Source organism: Bufo gargarizans, chromosome 2 (genome assembly GCF_014858855.1).
Source record: "Bufo gargarizans isolate SCDJY-AF-19 chromosome 2, ASM1485885v1, whole genome shotgun sequence".
In the NCBI taxonomy this organism is placed as follows: Eukaryota; Metazoa; Chordata; class Amphibia; order Anura; family Bufonidae; genus Bufo; species Bufo gargarizans.
This window is the reverse complement of record NC_058081.1, coordinates 69,739,122-69,762,328: the sequence shown is the minus strand read 5'-3', so window position 1 is coordinate 69,762,328 and position 23,207 is coordinate 69,739,122. Positions and strand designations below refer to the sequence as shown.

The window sequence follows — 23,207 nt, the reverse complement described above, 5'->3', positions numbered from 1 at the left end:
GACATCGGGGGAGCAAGAAGGAGATTCAGAGGATGCGGGCGGTGCTCCTGAAATGGTGGTTTCAGGATCAAATGTATAAAATCGTTTTTTTACTGAATAAAAGCACTGAGAGCTATGGGGAATGTATAGCGGACGTGCTAGTGGCGATCTAACAGCGCATGTCCGCAGCTCTATAGGCTCAAACTAGCTGACCAAATCCCTTTAAATTACACTTGAAATCTATGCCGATAATTATCTAGTATAGATTTCAGCATCTAGCAAACGAGGGGCGACAAAATAATTGAGAGGCATGTGCCGCCGAATAAATTTGGCGCATTTTACACAATTGGACTTTGTCCTAACAACCAACTTCCTCCAAAGTTGAAAAACTAATTGGGAATAGGCTTTTCCCTCCTCTGCCGGACTTGATTGACAGATAAATGCAAACAAGGGGGGACCTGTCAAGCAGAGTGGGGAACAGGTGCACCGTGGACACATCTCCCTGTCCCTTAAACTGTTTTCTCTGAAACGCTGCAGAGACATCTACATCAATCTCCGTCCTGAGGGACCATGGTAGGACTGCATGCTCCCCATGGTTCAGACTACCAACCTGACACCCCCAGCAATCGGCTGTTGTTCAGTAGCTCTGAAGCTAAAACGACTCACCTCCATTGTGTAGTAGACACTGCCGAATACTGTAGCGCTACCCCCATTCAGTGCGAGCAGGGTTGCAGTAAGCAGCTCCATCCACCACCCAATGCATAGAGCTGTGTCGGTCCAACAACAGCTGACTGGTGGGGCTGTAAGGTGCCAGACACCCTCCGATCAGATGGCGATGTCCTATCCTTAAACTGGCCATACACATAAGATTAAAGTCGTCCGAAATGACCAATTTCGGATGTTTCATTTGACAAGTGTTTGGGGAAAAAAAAAATATTGCAGACTTTTATCTTCCTAAAATGTACCGTATTTAGCCACGCTGGAAAATGTTGCCCATCGTCAGACAACATCACACGTGTATGACATCATCCACCAAATGAAACCGACCATTTGTCTTTGTGCTGATGGAGCGGGGAGCCATGTTGCCAATTGGATAGCTCCATGGACGGCTGTTCATTCTCTCACGTCTTATGTCAGGCTTGAGTAAGGATTACCCTAATCATCTGGACCCTCCTGATGAAGTCTCCATTATCCCCGCAGACCAGGAGCCATATTTTATCATGCTTATTTTATTTAAAATATTTTTATCTTACAAATATTTTCTGTACATTGCGTTTATCGCTCCCTTATTTACACAGACCGTCCGGGTGGAGAAAGTCCTGTAGTGCTTACGGAGGAGCACCGTCCCCTGTATATCCCTGTGGTCCTCTGGGCAGATCCCTGTGTTGGTGGCAAGTTGGAACGATGAGATCCCAATTTTATTGCAGACTGAAAGTTCAAACACAGATTTTGCCCGACCCCAGGCTTGAGGTAAACATGTATACAGGTATAAAACCATCCCTGTTTTTGTTAATTTGTTGCTTTTTTTTTTTTTTTTTATACATCAAATGTGGAAATTTTTGGAAACAAAAAATTCCTTTAGCATCTGCTTTCCATTCTCGCAGTCGGAATAATTCATACTTCTCCCTGCAGGCAGATTGCTTACGTATATGTGCGACCACCTAGTATGTTACATTTTTTATAGTTATGTTTTCCAGGTCATATATAAATAAAATCTACATAAAAATGGAGAAACTGTGTGAAGGTTTTGCTCTGTTTATACGTTCCTGGTCCTGAATCTTCTATAACCCAGAGCTGGATTCATCGTTCTATATGAGGACTATACACATTAAATGAAAACCGTAATTCAGCCGGACTGGGCGTCTACCTAATGGGTTTCGGGGTGTTCTGACTCTCCCCTGATGTTAAAGGGGTTGTCTCATCATGGACAATGGGGGCCTATTGCTAGGATATGCCCCCATTGTCTTATAGGTGCGGGTCCCACCTATATCAAGAACAGAGCCCCAAAAGTGAAGAAGGGTGCACTGCGCATGCGCAGCAGCCCTCCATTCATTTTCTATGGGGCCGGCGAAAATAGCCGAGCGCTGGCTTATCTATTTCCGTCAGCCTCATGGAAATGAATGGGAGTGGGGACCGCGCATGCGCGGTACGCTCCCATTCACTTCTATGGGGAGCCAGATTGGTGGTGGCAGGACTGGAGTCCTCCAGCCACCACCTTGCCGGGCTCTGTTCTTGATATAGCTGTGGGTCCCAGTGGTGGGACCCGCACCTATAAGACAATGGGGGCATATCCTAGTGATATGCCCCCATTGTCCATGATGAGACAACCCCTTTAAGGCCTCTTTCACACTGTCAGTATTTTGCATCAGTATTTGATCAGTATTTGTAAGCCAAAAGCAGGAGTGGGTTCAAAACACAGAGGTACAAATTATTTCCATGATATTTTATCTCTGCTTTCGACCCAACTCCTGGATTTGGCTTACAATTAATCAAATACTGATGCTAAATACTGACCGTGTGAAAGAGGCCTAAGGGAAAGACTGGTCCAGCATTTTGAATTTCAGCTTGTTAAGTCCTTTTATTCTCAAGGGAGATAAGCCACCACAGAAGCCAAGCCAAGCTGTAAGTGGCTTGCTAGTTGACAATCTGTTGACTGATTTCAATAGCAACTAGCAGAATTGTGAATTCAGCTCTGGACTATAAAACAGAATATAACTTAGGATCAGCATGAAATATGTGACACAAATGTAGATTGTAACTTTATATACTCTAACATGGTGCTTAGTGGTGAACATAGGCTGTAATGCTGTGTTATTGAAGCATCGGTCTATGGCATACACACTGACATTGTGACATTTCCTGTATATCTGGATCATTTGTATGGTCATTTAGCCAGCGTAGCTACTGTATGTCTATTTTATAACGTGAAAGACCTTGTACCAAACGTATGCAATCACACTTGTCTTCCCTGCTTTGCTCCAAAGTAGTAGTTATACATCAGAAGATAAAGTCCATGTTGTTGGCTTGAAATGCGTTGGTTTCACTGTCATGATTAAGTACCAGGCTGCTCTCGAGAAGCCTGCCTATGTTGAAGGTGCTACAAGAGTGGCATCTATGGACACTACAGGAGGTCATACGCCCCAGCGGTTGTTGGGGGTGGTGCGGTTCTTGCGGTAGAGCTGTAGTAGTAGGGAGAACCTGGAAAGTGAATGGGATAGGTGTTAATAAGGTAGTCCAGTCCACATCATATCAAGACTGGAAGTTGAGTGGTGATTAGCGTGCACAATATTAACTTCTACAGCAACTATAATGAATACATTGGAAATTTCACTGGGAGGTTGTATAGATAAAGTAGAAAATGACATCTGTAGAGGTCCATGAGCTTAGAAGCTCCACCGAAAGCCCAAACTGAAAGGGCTTGGACACGTCGGAATCATAGACCACGCTGGTGATGCCTTCTAAATAGGTTCATGTGACATATTAGAAGATGAAATTCCCCTTCATGTTGAATGTAGCTGACAGCGCCGTCTAAACAAGGACTTAGATACTTAGAGCCATTGAAAATCTGTCCTACCACCTGGACCGTCTACGTGTCATCTCACAGTGGCTTTCTTCAGTTCAGTTTTGTCCCCATTGGCAATGAATGGGGGCAAAACGGAAGCGTTTTCTTCCGCTATTGAGATTCTATGACGGATCTCAATAGCGGAATTGAAAACGCTAATTTGAAAGTAGCCTTACTGTGGAGTACTGCTAGTGCACCAATCAGTGGACCTCTCAGCTCTCCCCAATATCTATTCAAGTAAATACTTGCATTGTTCACTTCTCCTTTCTCTGTCTCCGATCCAGCACCACCCTAAACCACACCCACTAGTTTATAGCCCCTCCCACCCAGTTACACAGACACTCCCCTATCACTGTCCTTAGCAACACCCAGCTAGTAACATAGACACTCCCCACGCCTATGGACACAGCATCAGAAGAAAATAAGAAACAGCTGAATGGACATGGTCATGTGACCACAGCCCGAAACGGGAGCAATAAATATTTTATAGAATATGGATGCAACCTGGAAAATTGGTTGTCGGGAATTATAGACAAAGGACTATTCCCCTGCCCCCCTCCCCCCCCCCCCCTCCCAAGAAACAGAACCACTTTAAATCATGGGTTGTGTGTGGTATTGCATCTCAGCCCTATTTATTTCAAAGTGGTGAGATGTAATACCAAACACAGTCCACGGTGGCGCTGTTCAAAAAAAAAAGGCAAGTACCTTTCTAAAGAAAAAATGCTGGTAAATGAATTTGTTGTTGTGATGTGTCTCTTTTTCTACCTAGCAGCTCCCGCTGACTCATTGGGGGACATTTATCAATAATGGCATAATTTGTGCCAAAAAAATACTAACATTACAAATCAAAAGTGGTCTTTTGTTTCACCTCATATATCAAAAGATGCACAGCACTTTCAAAATGGGACTTTTTAAAATATAAACTTTATTATTCGCCTATTTCTCTTGATTTGTGACATTTTAATGCCAATAGCACGAAAATGCAACTTTTTTAAACAGAAATGCGCCATTTAAGCCAACCCTGCCGGACCACACTTACCCCTTTTGAAGCATACTTGTGACATTTCCACTGGTAAAGGGCTCGTTCACACGAACGTGTGAAGCCCGTGCCGTGGACCTCAAATTGCGGTCTGCAATGCACGGGCACTGTCCGTGGGGCAGGCGCATGGGAATCGCAGACCCATTCACTTGAATGGGTCCGCGATCCTTCCGTTCCGCAAAAAGATAGAGCAAGTTCTATCTTTTTGCGGTGCGGAAGCAAGGAACGGAACCCCAGAAAGCACTCCGTAGTGCTTCCGTAGTGTTCCGTTCCGTTCTTCCGTTCCCCATCTCTGGATTTGCGGACCCATTGAAATGAATGGGTCCGCATCCGTGATGCGGAATGACCATGGAACAGTGCCCATGTATTGCGGATCCGCAAATGCGGTCCGCAATATGGCAACGGGCATCACATGTTTGTGTGAACGAGCCCGAATTGGGATTTTTGTCTCAGACGAGGGGAGTTTTTGTCATAGTTTCGTTTTTGTTGAATGACAATTTACTGACAAACAGCGCTGTTTAGCCCATTTCTATCGTCCTGCTTTATTACTTACCTATCACTTGTTCCCACCTCGAGTTGGTTTTTCTTTTCATAAATGTGACTTTTTTGATAAAAAGTTGCATTTTTCTGCCATAAATGCGACTTTTTACACGAACCACCACCACATAAGCTGGCTTAATAGTTTGCAATAATTTGAGCCATTTCTGCCGATAAGTGGATGATAAATGAGGCGTAATATGCGCCAATTTGATAGCCCCGCCCACTTAGACATTTATAACTCATTTTTGGCCTGATGCATTCTTTATGGTGGAAATTCTGGAGAAAAGAGTTGATGTATTTGGCGCAAATCAAAATGCCATTCTTTTTGGCGCATTTCACGTCATAATTCTGTCCCCCATAGTGTTGGTGCAATCCTCCCAGCCTCCTCCTAATTACAGGTGAAGTGGTGAGCAATGGCTGCTGCAAGCGGCCAACGATGTCGAGAGTGATTGTACACGGCTTAAAACAATATCTCTTTTGTGAATGAGTGCAAAGAAAATCCTATTATATTTAATGTACTCACTTAGTAGGCTGGAGCCGGGGAACCGCCAACTGTCTCCATATGCTGCGTAGGCCCCATGGCTATAAGTATTACCGGAGTAATCGCTTCCTGCTGAGAGAACAAGAACTGTCAGGTCAGATGGAACAAAAGTACTAACATCTCACATCTTCATAGCCCGCTCCTGCACACCGCGAACATCCAGCCCTCCGCAAATTATTACCCCATACAGAATCAGATGTGACCATCTACAAAGATGGAGCACCTCTCTATCCCCCCCATCATTTACAGGCTATAGCCAGGATGGAGGCGCCCATACTAACTAAATTAGATTTATAATATACCCGCCATGTCGCTTGCTGCACAACTATCACCATTTTATTAAATTATTGCATCAACCCAGATCCTACCAGAATGACTCCTAAATTTATGGAAGTGAATACATCAGGGGGATGCATATAAAAGAGGTTTTACAGGACTGGAAAAATGTGGCTGCAATGCCAGACACAACCTGCGGAAAGCGGTGGTGTTGTTTTTAGAAGAAAGCAGCCATTTTTGTGGTTGTCCCTGGACCTGAATATATTTGTTTTTGCATGTAATTAAAAATTCATTGTAGCCGCTGAGATATTCAAGAAAATGTATCTGTATAGCGCCACCTGCTGATTGTTTTTTCCTCATCTCTCTGTCCACCTTAGGACACACATGCTCAGTTCCATCCTTCAACTGGCACCAGTCATATCTACTACTGTTAGAAGATGTGAGATGTGACAATTACAGGACACTCCCTCTGAGCTGTGATAGGGAGAAAGCTGCAGCAGAAAGGATACACCCCTGAGCTGCCAGTTTGAAATTGCTCCAATAGCTTTGCCAGATCTATGAATGAGGAGATCTCTAGATCCATGTGAGGTACAGGGCTGGTTCTAGCTTTGTTAGAAAGAGATTGTCATGTACTATATGATGTCTGATTTTTCATTTTAATAACCACTTCAAGTATCACAGAGGCCAAATTACGAAGATACTAAGAGAATCTTATATTTGCTTCATTTTCAGATTTTTAAATCTGAGTTGGGTTTGGTTTATGGCCACAGAGTGCCAATTGTGGGCAGAGTTTGGCATTTGGGTCAGCATGCATGTGTTCTAGTTGGAGAAATCGGAGAAAGTCTCTGTCGGACAACTCTGGCGGTGACTTATCTCCCCTGAATGCTAGAGAACATGGACATGTTGAAAGTCAACATCCCCAGGGGCGGACTGGCGATAGACCCTACTGGGAAATTTCCTGGTGGGCCGATGCCCGGAGGGCCACCTAAGTCCTCCTCTTGGAAACCAGCCGGTACATAAAGATCTGATGCTTTCAGCATTAATTAATTTAGGCAGTATTTTGTGCTGCACTGTGGTATCTGGGGCCATTTTTAGTTTCTTTTCTAGGTTCACTCCCCAGTCCGCCAGGGGTGGGTTGGCCATAGACCCTACAGGGAAATTTCCCCGTGGTCCAATGCCCAGGGGGCCACTCAAGCCCTCTTGATGGCCACAGGCCAGGTACATAATGATCTGATGCTCAACGGCCGCAGGTGTCCTCCTGAACTCAACTGTATTACCATCCTCATGGCGGTTGTACAGTTGAATACTGTGGCCTGGGTGGCAGTATTTTGTGCGGCACTGCAGTATTTGGTTCTGCTGGGGCGGTATTCTGTTCTGCACGGTATTGCAGGCCCTGCCTACTTCAGTTGTCCCCTCTTACTTGTTTTGGTCCATCTTCTGTCAATTTGAACCCACCTACAAAATGGGGCCACTTTAAGTTCCCAATCCGCCCCTGAACATCCCCATCCTTCTTTTCCCCCAACATCTGTCTTCGTAGGAGTCTCGGGACACCCCCGTACCTTGCAAATTAGATGTTTAGCAACTCCATGGGTTCATATCTTATGTATGGTCAGCTTAAGACTGGCCATACACAATACTATCTTTTGACCTAGTGGGTTTACTAGGCAGAGAAATCCATTTGGTAGGGTGACCACCAGATACGTTGATTTTCCAACATCTAGTCATCTTACAATGACCCGTTCCATCCCTTCTTGCTCCGGTAGAGCCCTGTGCATAGAAGGGACCCTAAGAATGGAAGGCATCTCCCGGACCCTAGGTGTCAGTGAGACCTCTTGCCCTCGACTTTACACAGTGCGGTGTCTGAACCTCGCAGACGGTGCATGGTCGTGCCAGTCTGCAGGTTAGATGAAATGAGTAAACGAGTCCCAGGCCTGACATTATTATCCAAGCATTTCGGAGGCGTTCTTTATTCCCGCTACTGGATCATTTGCCCGCTTTGTAGCATGTATGGGCATGTAGATTACAGGCTGTTGGGAACAAATCCGTCTCTCGCACACACAGTTAAAATATAACTGCTCTTTTTTATTTATCTTGACCAATCTCATTTCACGCTCCAGGAGAGGAAGGAGGGTGTGCACGCGGGTGTGGGGAGGGGGGCAGAAGTACTTTATATTTTTAACGCTGCATTAAGCGCGTCTCCGTGGTAACACAGTAACACGCTGGCTCAGCAGGTTCCGGAGCTGTGAGCTGAGTGGGTGAGGGACCTGGGGTTCTGCATTTCTCTTTTCATTTAAATGTACCTGTAAAGGTCAACCCCCTCCAAAAACAAAATTTATAAACTGTGCAGTCTCGGACAGGTTTACACATATGTCTTATCCATGGGAACACATTAACAGCACTGGGAAGCGACACAGTAGAGGAATGGGATCCAAATAGAACCAAGCCTTTTGGATCTGCAATAAACCCCTTATTAACATTAAAGTCAATGGATGACAGATTGGGGCAAGCGATGCACAAAAAGCAACCATTAGCATCACAGATTTACAGTCATCTATTCTGTCCCTACGAAGGAAAATATGGCAGTTGGGACCCTTTTTTTTTTTTTTTTTTTTTGGGCATCTCACCTTTACCTTAATTTTGCCTTATTGATTTGACGCTCTCTAGTTTAAAGGAGGCCATACACCATAGGTTATCAAGTAAAAGGCCATACACCAAGGGATTATCCAGTAAAATATATTTATGACTTATCCTCAGGATAGATCATCAGTATCAGATCTGCGGGGGTGCAACACCTGGGGCCCCTGCCGATCAGCTGTTAGAAGAGGCCTTGACCGCTGCAGCCTCTTCCTAGGCCATCCCTGTACATCAGTCACATGGGCGCAGCTCAGCCACATTCAAGTCAGTGGGGCTGAGCTGCAATACCAAGCACAGCCACAATACGATGTATGGCGCTGTGCTTGGAAAGCTTCCGGGAGCCTGCATCGTTCACCAGAGCTCCAGTGAGTGCCGCGGCTCCCAGAAATAGCTGATCGGCGGATGTGCCGGTACTTGGACCCCCGGCGATGTGATAATGATGACCTATCCTGAGCATAAGTCATCATTATCTTTTCCAGGATAACCCCTTAAAATAGCTGTCAGTCTAAGGCCTCATGCACACGACCGTTGTGTGTTTTGCGGTCCGCAAACTGCGGATCCGCAAAACACGGATGGCGTCCGTGTGCTTTCCGCGATTTGCGGACAACCAATGATATAACTGCCTATTCTTGTCCGCAAAACAGACAAGAATAGGACAAGTTATATTTTTTGGGCGGACCACGGAACAGAGCAACGGATGCGGACAGCACACAGAGTGCTGTCTGCATCTTTTACGGCCCCATTGAAGTGAATAGGTCCGCATCCAAGCCGCAAAAATTATGTGGACCAAAACAACGGCCGTGTGCATGAGGCCTAACGCTCCTTCAGTCAGCAATTATTCCTCCTGACACCCCCAGTCCCCCATTACACATACACACTCGTTTTGGCCAAAGATGCATGTGTTCTGAATGGGTAGAAAGCAGTAAGCCCCTGCCAGACGGCTTATCCCCCCTGAGAAAACAAGATCAGGCTTGTCAAATTCAGCATGCCTGATCCTTCTTTCCTACGACATCATCTGTCGGGGAAGAATTGGGACACACCCATACATCTCGAACCGTTGGTCGGCCTTGTTAGTTAGTGTTGAGCGAACCATAGTTTGCAAAGTGGACTTCGATCTGAATTTCAGGAAAAATTTAATTCGCCGTGGTAACGAATTGGTTTTACCTGAAACGGCGGTAAAAATAAATAAAATCCTACTTGCCTTATCAATTTGAGCACGAAGAGGCCGAAGTGGCCATCTTGCTTGAAGATCCCGAGCGAAATCTTGTGTGCGGTGACATATGACGTCACCATGTCGCCCAATGTGGTGACGTCATTATGTGCCTCGCTGGATCTTGAAGCAAGATGGCCGCGGCGGCCCCTTCACAATGAAATGTATGAGGTAAGTATGATTTAACCATTTTTTTTATTAGCTTTGGTATGGATCTTAGATGGCGCGATCAACGATGAACGCAGCATCTGAGGGGTTCAATGATGGGGGGTCATTACACCCGCTATTCACAAAAAAATCTGTTTCGTGATGAAGTAATTCGTCACAAAGCAAATTTTATTTTTTTATTTAACAAAGCCGCTGAATCGAATTTTAGAGAACTTCGCTCATCTCTAATGTTAGTAATTAGGCATTGGTACCATATTACTCTGAAACCTTGGCCAATGCTTCAGCTTCATAAGACCACAACTGTCTATATCAGGGATGCCCAACCTGCGGCCCTCCAGCTGTTGAAAAACTACAACTCCCACCATGCCCTGCTGTAGGCTGTCCAGGTATGCTGGGAATTGTAGTTTTGCAACAGCTGGAGGGCCGCAGGTTGGGCATTTCTGGTCTATATTACAGGTAATAGCTATACAGGGCAGCGTGAGGTTGATTTACTTACCCGCGACCATTCCAGCAATTGCAGATGAGGCATAGTTTCCTTGCCCACTGGGTATGTGCGGAGGGTAACCTGGCAATGTGGATCCTACAACATCGCGTCCTGTTAAGGAATTGAAAGTGATCAATATGACGATACCCCCAATCACGGTAAGCAGATTGCTAGGCCTCCTGGAGGGACAGTACAGGTTAGAAGGTGGACACTGGACCCCGGCGTGTGGCTGTAGGCACAAGGATATAGGTCTATGCAGGGGATTCGGAGCTCAGGAAAACAACCAAAGTACCAACGGCTATAAAGATTTCTTCTGAAATGAATCGGCACAGAATTTTGGACCTAAAAATGATGTGGCGCTAAACGATGGAGATGTACTTAGAAGGACGTAATACGGCTGCATTTTAATGTTAGCCTTGTGGCCACAAGTCCTGGACCTCTGTGGGATCTAGATTCAGTTCAGAAGAAATGCACACGGTTCCGTACAGACAGATGTTAAATGAGGCTATATTCCGTATAGTTTAACAAAAGTCCTGAATTTGCAGGGATTGTCCCTATTTTTCAGAGGCTTGAACGTATAGTGAATAGCTGCACAATGTTCTAATATACTATGGGTCGGAGTACCTCAGCCTTTGTTTTTCAGTCGCACTATAAGGCCTCATGCACACGGCCGTTTTCCGTGGCCGAGAGCGGACCGTGGAAACCCGGCCGGGATTCCTCCTGACAGCATGAGCGCACGGCGTCATTGGTTGCTATGACGCCGTGCGCTTCATGCAGCCGCTCCTGTACAGTAATACACTAGTATAGTGTATTACTGTACAGGAGCGGCTGCATGAAGCGCACGGCGTCATAGCAACCAATCCTAGTGTATTACTGTACAGGAGCGGCTGCATGAAGCGCATGGCGTCATAGCAACCAATCCTAGTGTATTACTGTACAGGAGCGGCTGCATGAAGCGCATGGCGTCATAGCAACCAATCCTAGTGTATTACTGTACAGGAGCGGCTGCATGAAGCGCACGGCGTCATAGCAACCAATCCTAGTGTATTACTGTACAGGAGCGGCTGCATGAAGCGCACGGCGTCATAGCAACCAATCCTAGTGTATTACTGTACAGGAGCGGCTGCATAAAAGCGCACAGCGTCATAGCAACCAATGACGCCGTGCGCTCATGCTGTCAGGAGGAATCCCGGCCGGGTTTCCACGGTCCGCTCTCGGCCGCGGAACACGGCCGTGTGCATGAGGCCTAAGGGTACTTTCACACTTGCATTAGAGGATTCCGTCGCCGGAACTGGCTTGCGGATCCGGAAATCCGTATGCAAACGGATAGCATTTGTTTCCGGCTGACAAATGCATTGAAATACCGGATCCGTCTCTCAGGTGTCATCCGGATCCGGTATTTTTTTTTTGTTGCATTTTTAAAGGTCTGAGCATGCGCAGACTGGGAAACCGGATCCGTTTTTCCGGAACACTTTGTACCAGATCCGGAATTTAATACATTTCAATAGAAATGTCCGGCAAGGGCTCCGGAATTTTGGCCGGAGAAAATACCGCAGCATGCTGCGGTATTTTCTCTGGCCAAATACCGTAAGAGTGACTGAACTGACGACATCCTGAGGCATACTGAACGGAATGTTTTCCATTCAGAATGCATTAGGATAAAACGAATGCTTTTTTTCTGGTATTGAGCCCCTAGGACGGAACTCAATACCGGAAAACTTTAACGCCAGTGTGAAAGTAGCCTAACAAATGAAAGCTGCGCTATTGGTTGCTATAAGCGGAAACGATAGTTTTTTTTTCAGACATTTTTATAAATCACCCCAAATGTTTAATTTCTTTATCATTTTCAGGATCTCTGTTTCTTTCATTTAAAGGGGGAGCAGTGTAATAATAACTATAAAAAGCGGGCAACCCCTTTAAGAGACAACATGTGCCTTTGCGGCAGGGGCATAACTATAAATCATGGAGCCTCAACCACCTACTAGTGTAAGAACATTAAACTGCAGCTCATGCACACAAATTTATTTTGCTTCCGTGTCCATTATGTGTTTTTTGCGGCCCGTATGCGGAACCATTCACTTCAATGGGACCCCAAAAAAACTGAAATTACTCAGTGTGCATTCTGTTTCCGTATGTCCATCCTGCAGGCAGAACATGTCTTATTATTGTCCGCATTACGGACAAGGAAAGAACTGTTCTATTTGTTCTGTTCTGCAAAATACGGATTGCACACGGACGTCCGTATTTTTTGAGGATCTGTGTTTTGCAGAAAATACATACGGTTGTGTGCATGAGCCCTAAGTAGCAATAATAAAAGTATGTACGGTATAATGGCACGATATATAAAAAACCTGCATTATAGAAAAAAGCCACCATATTGTTCTTCTACCTGATATCAGATAGGAACTTTTTACATATTATAAATGTTTCCATTCACTGACCACAAGCACAGCTCTTAAAAATTGTGATGCAGTAATATAAAAAATGAGATGCATAACTATTCCTTAGGCCTCTTTCACGCGAGCGAGTTTTCCGTCCGAATGCGATGTGCGTAGTGACCCATTCATATCAATGGGCCTGTTTATCGCGCATCGTCTTTGCGCTCGTAGCATGTTCTATATTGTACGTTGTTTACGCAGGTCTAGCGCCATAAAAGTGAATGGGGCTTGGGGGGGGGAAACGGATGCAATGCGTTTTTCACTGATGGTTGCTAGGAGATGTATTCTTCCATGAACGGAAGGCTGCTCTGGCACAAATGCAGCCTTCTCTTCAAACAGCTGATCGGCGGGCATCCCGGGTGTCAAACCCCCGCCAATCTGATATTGATGACCTCTTCAAATTCCGGAAAAACACCTTTCAGTTTTTTTGGGTCAAAAATGCATGCTATGCGGACAGAAAAAAAAACCGAAAAGCTAAATGCAATCGACGGTCGCATTTGACACAATGGGGTAGATTTATCACAAAAGTGGCTTACTTGTCCATAGCAACTAATCAGATTCCACCTTTCTTTTTTAAGAGCTTCTCTGGAAAATGAAAGGTGGAATCTGATTGGTTGCTATGGACAAGTAAGGCTGCTTTCACACTGGCGTTTTAGTTTTGCGGTATTGAGATCCGTCATAGGGGCTCAATACCGGAAAAAAATGCTTCAATTTTGTCCCCATTCATTGTCAAACGGAATGCTCCAAAATGCATTCCGTTCGGTTTAGTTGCGTTCCCAGACCGGAGAGCAAACCGCAACAGTTTGCTTTCCGTCCTGGGATGCGGAGCAAGATGGATCCGGCATGACCCTCAATGCAAGTCAATGGGGACGGATCCGTTTTCTCAGACACAATCTGCCACAATGGAAAACGGATCCGTCCCCCACTGACTTTCAATGGAGTTCATGACGGATCCGTCTTGGCAATGTTAAAGATAATACAACCGGATCCGTTCATAACGGATGCAGACGGTTGTATTATCAGTAACGGAAGCGTTTTTTCTGAACCCTACCGGATCCAGCAAAAACGCTAGTGTGAAAGTAGCCTAAGTTTTCCTTTGCACCAGTTTGATAAATCTCCATCGCTCTTGTGAAAGAGGCCGTATTCAGTAAATAAGCTTTAGGCGAGCGAGTTTCACGTGCAGGTGCTGATCCATTAACGTTTTCAGTGCGGTTCGCTATATTAATGAATTTCACTTCGGATTTATCAGTGCAATAAGTCACAATATTAGGCCTCTTGCACACAAACTTTTTTTTCCCGTTTGTGTTCCGTATAGAGAACCATTCATTTCAATGGGTCCGCAAAAAAAAACGGAATGTACTCCGTATGCATTCCGTTTCCGCATTTCCGTTTTTCCGTTCAAAGATAGAACATGTCTTATCATTGTCCGCATAACGGACAAGGATAGGACTGTTCTATCAGGGGCCAGCTGTTCCATTCTGCAAAAAACGGAATGCACATGGATGTAATCCGTATTTTTTGCGAATCTGTTTTTGTGGACCCGCAAAATAGTGAAAAAGTCATACGGTCGCGTGCAATAGGCCTTACTCCGGTGGGGCAGGTTTATAGCAAACTGGAGTAGCAGTACTAGACAAAACTAGGCTAGGGCTACGTGACGACACGTGTCCCAGAAATGTCTGCAACTTGCTGTTGACTGTTTTATAGCTGTGAGTTGGCTGTGAAAACGAAGGTGAATCGCGCGTCATGCGTGACTTTTAGTGAAGTCAATGGAGTAAATGTCACTTGTGACTTGCAACTAGCAACACAAAATTCAACATGTCTGAATTTTTTGCAACTGTCACAGCGACACCATTGCCATCCATTATATGAAATGTCGCCGTGTTGCCGTGTAACCCTAGCCATGTGACATTTAATAAATTTGTCGCAAAGTACGGCAACACAGACTGAAGCAAAACAGATTTCAAATATTCCCCTCGTAATAAATTCCTCCCAGTGGCGTTATGCACATTGGAATTTTTTCTCGTGCAATTCGCCTGTGCGTGAAAAAAATGCAGCATGTTCTACCTTTTGCATTTTTCACGCAAGAAGGGACCCATATTAGAAATGATTCTGCATGAAAAATGCAACCACATGTAGGGCAAGTGTTTTGTTGCATTTTTCACGCAGTGCATCCCCATTCAAGTCAAGAGATCAGTGAAAAAAAACGATGGTTAGGGCTCGTGTGGAGCCCGTGCTGTGGACCGCAAATTGCACGGGCACCGTCCGCCGGGCAGGCGCAGGGGGATCGCAGACCCATTAACTTGAATGGGTCCGCGATCCTTGCGTTACGCAAAAAGATAGAGCAAGTTCTATCTTTTTGCGGTGCGGAAGCGCGGAACGGAACCCCAGAAAGCACTCCGTAGTGTTCCGTTACGTCCTTCCGTTCCGCATCTCTGGATTTGCGGACCCATTGAAATGAACGGTGCCCGTGCAAATGCGGTCCGCAGTACGGCAACGGGCAGCACACATTCGTGTGAACGAGCCCATACTAAGAGATTCAGTTTTCCATGACATCAGCATGAAAAAAAAAAAAACTTAAAGGGATTCTCCGTGTTTTTATTATTGATGGCCTATCCTCAGCATACGTCATCAATATCAGATCGGCGGGGGTCCGACAACCGCCCCCCCCCCCCCCCCGATCAGCTGTACAAAGGGAAGGTGCACGCAGTGTGCACGTGCCGTCTCCCTTCTCTCTTCCCGCTCGCTGCTGCTATGTCTATAAAGAGAAGGAAGAGAGAAAGGATACGTCTTCCCTTCATACAGCTGATTGGCGGGGGTGTCGGACCCCCACCGATCTGATATTGATGATCTATCCTGAGGATAGATCACCAATATTAAAAGCCTGGACAACCCCTTTAAAAGAACTGCAGAAAATACTGGAGCAAAACTGAGAGAAAACATCAGAACTAGAGCTCATGCACACGACCGTTCTGGCACTGCATCACGGATTCGGACCCATTCACTTGAATGTCGGTGCGGAAAGTAGGCTTCCGTGTGATTTCTGTCCGTTCCTCTGCACTGCAAAAAAGTAGTGCACTACTTTTTTGCGGTGCAGACAGTGGACCACATTCAAGTGAATGGGTCCGTGATCCGCATGCGGCGACCATACGGTCGGTGCCCATGCATTGCGAACCGCAATTTGCGGTCCGCAGCATGGGCCTGGCCGGCACATGGTCGTGTGCATGAGCCCCTAGTGTCCATGAGCCCTTAGTTACATCTAAAGCCTATAGTCATACCTGCGACTGTCTGACTGGTGAACTGTCCATACACAGAGGCAGCATGGGAAAATGCACTGAAAGTCGGAGCAGCAACCGCTGACCCGATGGGCTGCAGGTCCAGGAAGGTGGGACTATATAGCGATGGCGGGGTGGAGCTAGCACTGGAGCTATCTGATATCTCTTGTTTAATGGTGAATGATGAGAGTTCTACAATGGAGGAATGAAATGAAAACTTTAAAATGAAGAAAACATGAAACGTGATGGGATAAGTAGATGTGGCGGATTGTCACCTGAAGTTTACAAGACCTTATTTAAAAGGACTTTGAGTTTGAGAGAGACATGATGAGATCCTGTCATAGTACTGTGCATGCATTGCGCAGTAGGTGCTAAGAGTACCTCCATGCATGGCGTTAATGTCTCCAGTGCCCATTGCTTCCAAGGCCCCAAAGACAGTTCACTTATACAGGACACCATGTCCAATTTAAAGGGGTTGTTAGAAAGTCCTTTTTTTGTTACAAGGGTCTCTGGACAATAAAGGTCCCTTTATACAAGCCAATGATCGGGGTAATTATCGGGAAGCAGTGTTCCTAGGAATGCTCGTTCCTGATAATTGCCCTGTGTAAAAGTGCCACCAATCTACTGACGGACAAGCTCATTCATCGGGTGAAAGTATTGCTGATGTAGTCACCTAAATCATACTTTCTGGGCAGCAGGTCATCCTGTCTAAACAATCATCTGTTACCCAGACGCAATGATTCTCTATCGGGATGAGCGATAGCAGCAGCAATCAGCCATCCCCATACAGAGGAGATGATTGTGGCATGTCGATTGCAGATTGATGATCTATGTATGCTGAGGATAGGTAATCAATATGGGAAAACTGGACAACTCCTTTAAGTTGATCACAGGATGTCCTGCTATTGGAACCCCCAGCGATCAACTAAATCTGCAGCACCTCCACAGGAGAAAAGAAGAATTGCACAGTTCTCCACAAACAATACATGTAATGCACTAATGTGTTGGATCCTCCAGAGTAAAGGCTTTATTAGACTGGCCGATAGTCGGCCAGATCATCGCTAACTAGCATTTGTAGCAACGCTCGTTAGGGATGATCTGGCAGTGTAATACTGCCGCAGATTACCTGATGAACGGGCAAACGCTCGTTCATCAGTCAATCCAGAATTTGAAGCAGGCTTAAAAATCATTGTTTGCCGGCAGCAGATTGGCAGTCTAATCATCTGCTGCTGGAAAACAACAACTCATACTATGGAGGAGATCGATGCGTGTAATAGCAGCGATCTCCTCCACTAACAAACAGGCGACTGCTGGGAAGGAACGCTTCCCTCCCAACAATCGCCTGCAAAATGATTTTTATGTAATACAGTCCTTAGAGTTTCCAACAAATCTTTGCTGTGGTTATTAGTTGAGGGCCCAGAACAGAGGACCCCTTTATAGACAAGCCCTTCGGATATTTTAGCAAGTATTAAACTGCATACAACAACCGCTTGAGGGGCTTCTTTCAATAGACTGAAGGTTGTATTGATTTTACAGCATTAGAAAAACCTGTAATTGGTTGTGTGTGTATTAATCGCCACACAAAACCCTGTGCTATGGTGAGTCCGTCAGTCCACCTACCTGACAGAGCAGAGTACCCCTGATGTGCGGAGAGATTTCTAGCCAGAGCCGCATTGGAAGCAGTCAGAGCAGATTTCCCGTCGTCCATGGCATTGTTTAGCAGGGGTAGTGGATACAGAGCCTGAGACCAAAGGGTAGATGTTGGTTAGCCACCTTATTTATATCATGGGGACATGTACTGTATGTATTGGACATGTACTATGTATTTATACTGTGCCCTCGTCGCCTGTAGCTATATACAATGAGGCAGGAGCAGTGAAAACATGAAAATATCAGAATAAGGGCATATACACATGGTGGCAGGATTGATGGGAATCTTACCCACATAAGCTTACAATCTAAAAGTAATGAGGACAAATTATTATGATGGTTATCAATAACAGTGGCCATGGAAAAAATACTAAAAGCGGCCCAGTTTTGTAGTCGGGACTAAATTGATGGAAGGCAGAGGCAGTGATACCATATTGTGGCACCTTATACCACCCCAACAGAGCCAAATACCACAGTCCATCTCAAAATACATCCCCAAAAACTTCCACTGGCCGGCCGCAAGGAGGGCTCAGGTAGCCCCCTGGGCATCGGCCCAGCGGGAAACTTCCCTGTAAGGTCTATGGGTAATCCGCCCCTGGTAATTAACTATTCAAATAGTATTTAGTTTAGTAAAAGGGATGGGATGGTTGGGCATGCCGATATAAGCTATAAAACACCATAACTAAACATGAAAATATTTTTAAAAAATAAATATTATTTATACATATATATAAAAAAAAATAATGCTATTTTCAATAAGGGGTTTGCTATCTCAAAAATATATAATTCTATTAAAATAATCAATCAATATCTTCACTATGTTGGAAAGTCTCCATAACTAAGAGAGAAAAGTTTAGTTTGCTGTATTTCTTAAACTAATTTGGATTCCATAAGGACCAATATAACGGCCAATGTTGTTAATATTTCTATGAATTATATATTCATTATAATTATTATATATTAATTACTTTATAGAAGAGAAAACCAACTAAAATGAAATCTATAACTATGACGACAAATTATTCTTCATACTTCCTATTAGTTACTATTTAATCTACTACAAAAAACAACAGCAACACCAGAGATACAGATGTAAAATGTGTATTTATCATTTACTTACTATTCACATAACCTAACATAAAATATAATGTAAACCAATAAAAATTTATTGTTGAAAAAAAATAAAAAATAATGAGGACAATAACCAGTGTGTGTAAAGCCTCATACAGACAGGTGATGGAATAGACGTTTTTTATAGTGAGAGTGGCCGCATCGGGGTAATGGTTCCAGTCATGCACATAAGGCAATGGCTGAGGGGGGTTGTAGGACAGGCAGAGGCACCAGACATATTCCCATGTCTAGGACTGATCTGCTCACTTACGCAAACAACACATATGCAATGTATGTACCACTTACTTGCTCGGCTTTGCTGTGACTGGCTGAGGGATACGATTCGGGAAAGTGTTGCCTCTGGAATGGGCACTCTAGTCCATCGAGCGGGTGCTGAATATAAGCTTCTGTCCGCATGTGTTTCCGGCTCAGGCCAGCACTGCCATGAGAGTCTATGCTGAGTCTACAGCTGTCTTGATCACCTGGTAAAACCAACAGGGAGTTAATTCCGCCTGTAACTACCATGACCCTGGTATATACTGTATATACTATTGTAACATTTACTCCCAGTGCATTACAAATAACAAATAATGCAGTTTGTTTTGTGTATACATCTCTTAAGCAAACCTGTGTGTGTCTCCATGGTAACAGACTACAACCTAACAATGTGTAGTCTGATCCTGCAATCATGTTGTACTCCCTCCCATCCTCTGACTGAAAGTATGACAAATGACAGGTGTGTGTGTATATATATATATCTTTACATTTCTCTATCGTACAAACAGTATTATTTTTGCTTCTGTATAAATTGACATTCCGCTAAGGTGATGATGATCCTGCACATCAGTGCCTATTACTCCATATATATTTATCCCAATGGCTCTTGGGAAAGTCTCTACAAGACTTATGGGATATGCATTATTACGAGCACAGTCAGGAATTATACTCACTGTCGTCCAGTTTGCGTTTACTATCTGTATTTGGCTGAGAGATCCCTAACAGACCACTGATGGAGTAAGTGGATCCGAGGGAGTCCGAGTGGGGAGACTCAGGAGGTGTCACTGCTGAGCTTGGAACTAGGGTGGGAAAACATGAGATTATCTGTCATTCCTCAATAGTGTCTTAGATTTTTGTTTACATGTTTCAATAAAAAAGCCCAGTTCAAGATCCTTCCCCCAAACACATACTTTTACAAATCTGGGCTACCTTGTGCCACCATTAGGGGGCGATCTGCATACTGCTCCTATCCACTTCTTAGGATCCATGTATGGATTGACCCTTTATAAGACATTGGCCATAATGCACTCATATAATACTATCTAATGATGTGGGATCTAAACATGACACTGACCACTAGTAGACATTTTATTGAAACTCATGCAAACACAGGGAGAACATACAAACTCCATTTAGATGTTGTCCTTGGTCGGATTCAATCCCAGGACCCCAGTGCTAACCACTGAGCCACCATGCTACGTTTGTCATGTTTCATCACTCTTAGGGCTCATGCACACGACCGCATGTATCTTGCAGTCCGCAAAAAAACGGAACGGACACGGAAAGAAAATACTTTTTTGTGCATGAAACCTTAGGGTACTTTCACACTAGCGGCAGGACGGATCCGACAGGCTGTTCACCCTGTCGGATCCGTCCTGCCGCTATTTCACCGTGCCGCCGGACTGCCGCTCCATCCCCATTGACTATAATAGGCACGGGGCGGAGCTTTGCCGCAGCGCGGCAGTGCGCGGTGAGAGGCCGTCGGACTCAAAAGTCAGACATGCAATACTTTTAGTCCGGCAGCCTCTCGCCGTGTTGTGCTGGAGCTCCGCCCGCGTCCCCATTATAGTCAACAACAACAAAAAAAGTCAATAACAAACCCAGCTCTGCTACATCTGTGAAATACTTCACTAAGAAAATGGACATCATTACAAAATGCTCTTACCCTCTACCATAGGACACTACACCTCCCAACATGCACATTATAGAATTGTTTTGTATTAAAGGGCTTTTTTGCCAAGAATAAAAGTTATTTTTTATATAATTCAGCTTGAAAAACAAGTCCCTGACTGTTATAATTTTACCTCTGTTACAAAAATGCTCCATTTGTGAGATATTGTCTTTAATTCATTATAATGGTGCCCTTGGTGTTCAATCTATGTCATAATATGCATGTCCTGCTACTGAGCTGTTCCACCCTTTGATTGCCACCAGACAGTTCTTTTGCTAGGAGCTGTGACAGTCACAGGAAGATAGCAGCAGCAGAAAGGACACACCCCCTGAGCTTTCCTAGGGAGAGAGCTGCTGTAGAAACGCCACACCTCCTGATCTGTTAGCCCGAAGACCATCCAGCAGAGTAATTGGAGCAATGAATGTGGAGATCTCTGGATCCATGTGAGGAACACGGCTGCTTCTAGCTTTGTCCTTGTCATGTACTACATGATGTCTGATTTTCATTTTTTACATCAATCCTGCATTAACCCCTTTAAATGCTAGCTAATAACAAGTCAGTGTCATTTTTATAAGGTTTGTCGATGCCAGGCAGTCTGCCTAATTTTTCCTAATTTTTCCCACAGTGGTGCTGGAAGACACTGGGAGAAAAGTGGAGCATTACATAATGCCTGCAGATTTTAATGAACGCTGCTGGACCCCGTTAAAATAACGAGGAAAATGTTATGATTGTGCAGCCTATAGGATGAGCTATCAGTATTGTTCACATGTATGTAAAGGTTTCTGGATATTCTCAGAACTTGGGAGTCCCATTGAAGATCACTACAGTCCACCTGGCATGGCTGATACCAGGGAACCATAGATTATATTGAAGGCTACATCACATGGGGAGAATATAGTCATAGCGTATGTATTTACAGGTAGCATTGGTCACTTACTCAGAGTATGTCCAGGGCTTAATGACTTCACGCAGCCCTCCATGGGCAGATTAAATAACTGCTGGACCTTTGTACGGATTATTCTATGAGGAGAGAAAAAGACGTATAAACTGAGAGCAGAAACGGTGGCAATGGCCCTATTACCAATGAAAATGGCACATGGCTATACTGGGCAGGGGCATAGCTGAGGAAAGATTGAATTCATTTCCTAAGCCATTTATCTACATTCTTCAGATGAAAGCAGAGTGGCACAACTCCCCTTCCCTGGCACACTACACCTGGGACATGTGTCCTTGGTTTCAGAAGCTATTATAAATGGAAAACCTTAAACATAAAAGTCCTTCTCTTGTGTTACCTGTTGATGGAGCTGACACTGGGCACGGTGTCATTGTCACAAACGCCTTCTGCCAACAGCCGGTCCCTGATCTCCCAGGCAAACATGGTGGGATTTTGTCTTTTGTAATCTCCAATCTTCTCCACCACTTTGGGGGTGGCAACTTTAGGCTTGGAACCACCGATGACCCCTGGTCTGATACTGCCTGTTTCATAGTACCTACTCCAATACAAAATAAGATATAATTACCCAAAACTAAAAGCACTGATCTTCTAACCATGGTTTGTCACTAGGCATTGGAGCTAATGTCCCATGGCCTAGAACCAGGGCAGCAACCTTCGACACCACAGCTGTTGTGAAACTACAACTCACAGCATGCACACTTGCTTGAATCTTCTTGTAACTCACATAAACGTGAAAGGAGGACTCTGGGAGTAGTAGTTTCAGAACAGCTGGAGTGCAGGAGGTTACTGGTCCCTGGTCTAGAATACGCACCATGAAAGAAGATGAGCACATTTAGGATATTGCATATTGTAAAATGATTGTATTCTGGTGCCAGAGTCCAAATTGTCAGTGTTGGGCACTGTTTACACTTTTGTCAGCATTGCTATCCCTGCTCTAGCCTATTTTGGGGGTACCCAAATTGCTTCTGTGGGTATTTTGTCATCAGCCTAGTGCAGTAGACAGTCCTAATGACTTGCCCTCAGCCAAACCTTATGCCAGGTTTGGATGATATTCTTAGTTATGTTGCATGACCTGTAAAAAGTCAGACACTGACTATAGGGTACCTACCTCCCGTAGGTGGCAATACAGAGACTTTCAGAGACTACAGAGAGCCTATCTGCATATACTTTTTCCCTGGAGCACTGCATAGCCTATAAGACTTCTACACCAGTTTTGGTGCACTCAGCAACAAGAAAAAGTACCCCATGGTCCTTCTGCCTTCCCATTGCTACATTACTACCACATCACTACTGGATCACTACTACCTGGGCATGATAACTGTCTAGAATTCAGGACAAGTACGTATTTGCAGTAAGGTTTGTTTCACACCTGAGGTAAAGGTATCCAGTAGCCTGCCAGAG

General features: G+C 44.7%; 1 protein-coding gene across 7 annotated transcripts in view; it reads right to left on the bottom strand.

Annotated features, from left to right (window-relative positions):
• Nucleotides 1-2,398: 2,398 nt before the first annotated feature.
• Nucleotides 2,399-23,207, bottom strand: part of PAX8 (paired box 8) — a 34,296-nt gene continuing 13,487 nt past the window's right edge. The window contains exons 5-13 of one of the 7 annotated variants that reach the window (XM_044283031.1): nt 22,144-22,344; nt 21,789-21,871; nt 19,854-19,979; nt 19,210-19,385; nt 17,764-17,884; nt 16,147-16,335; nt 10,446-10,544; nt 5,644-5,733; nt 2,399-3,177 (exon numbers count right to left, since the gene is read on the bottom strand). In XM_044283031.1, the coding sequence (XP_044138966.1) occupies nt 3,101-3,177; nt 5,644-5,733; nt 10,446-10,544; nt 16,147-16,335; nt 17,764-17,884; nt 19,210-19,385; nt 19,854-19,979; nt 21,789-21,871; nt 22,144-22,344 (1,162 nt within the window). In that variant the 3' untranslated portion in view covers nt 2,399-3,100. The remainder of the gene's footprint in view (nt 3,178-5,643; nt 5,734-10,445; nt 10,545-16,146; nt 16,336-17,763; nt 17,885-19,209; nt 19,386-19,853; nt 19,980-21,788; nt 21,872-22,143; nt 22,345-23,207) is intronic. The other 6 variants (XM_044283033.1, XM_044283032.1, XM_044283034.1 and 3 more) reach the window with 6 other exon arrangements.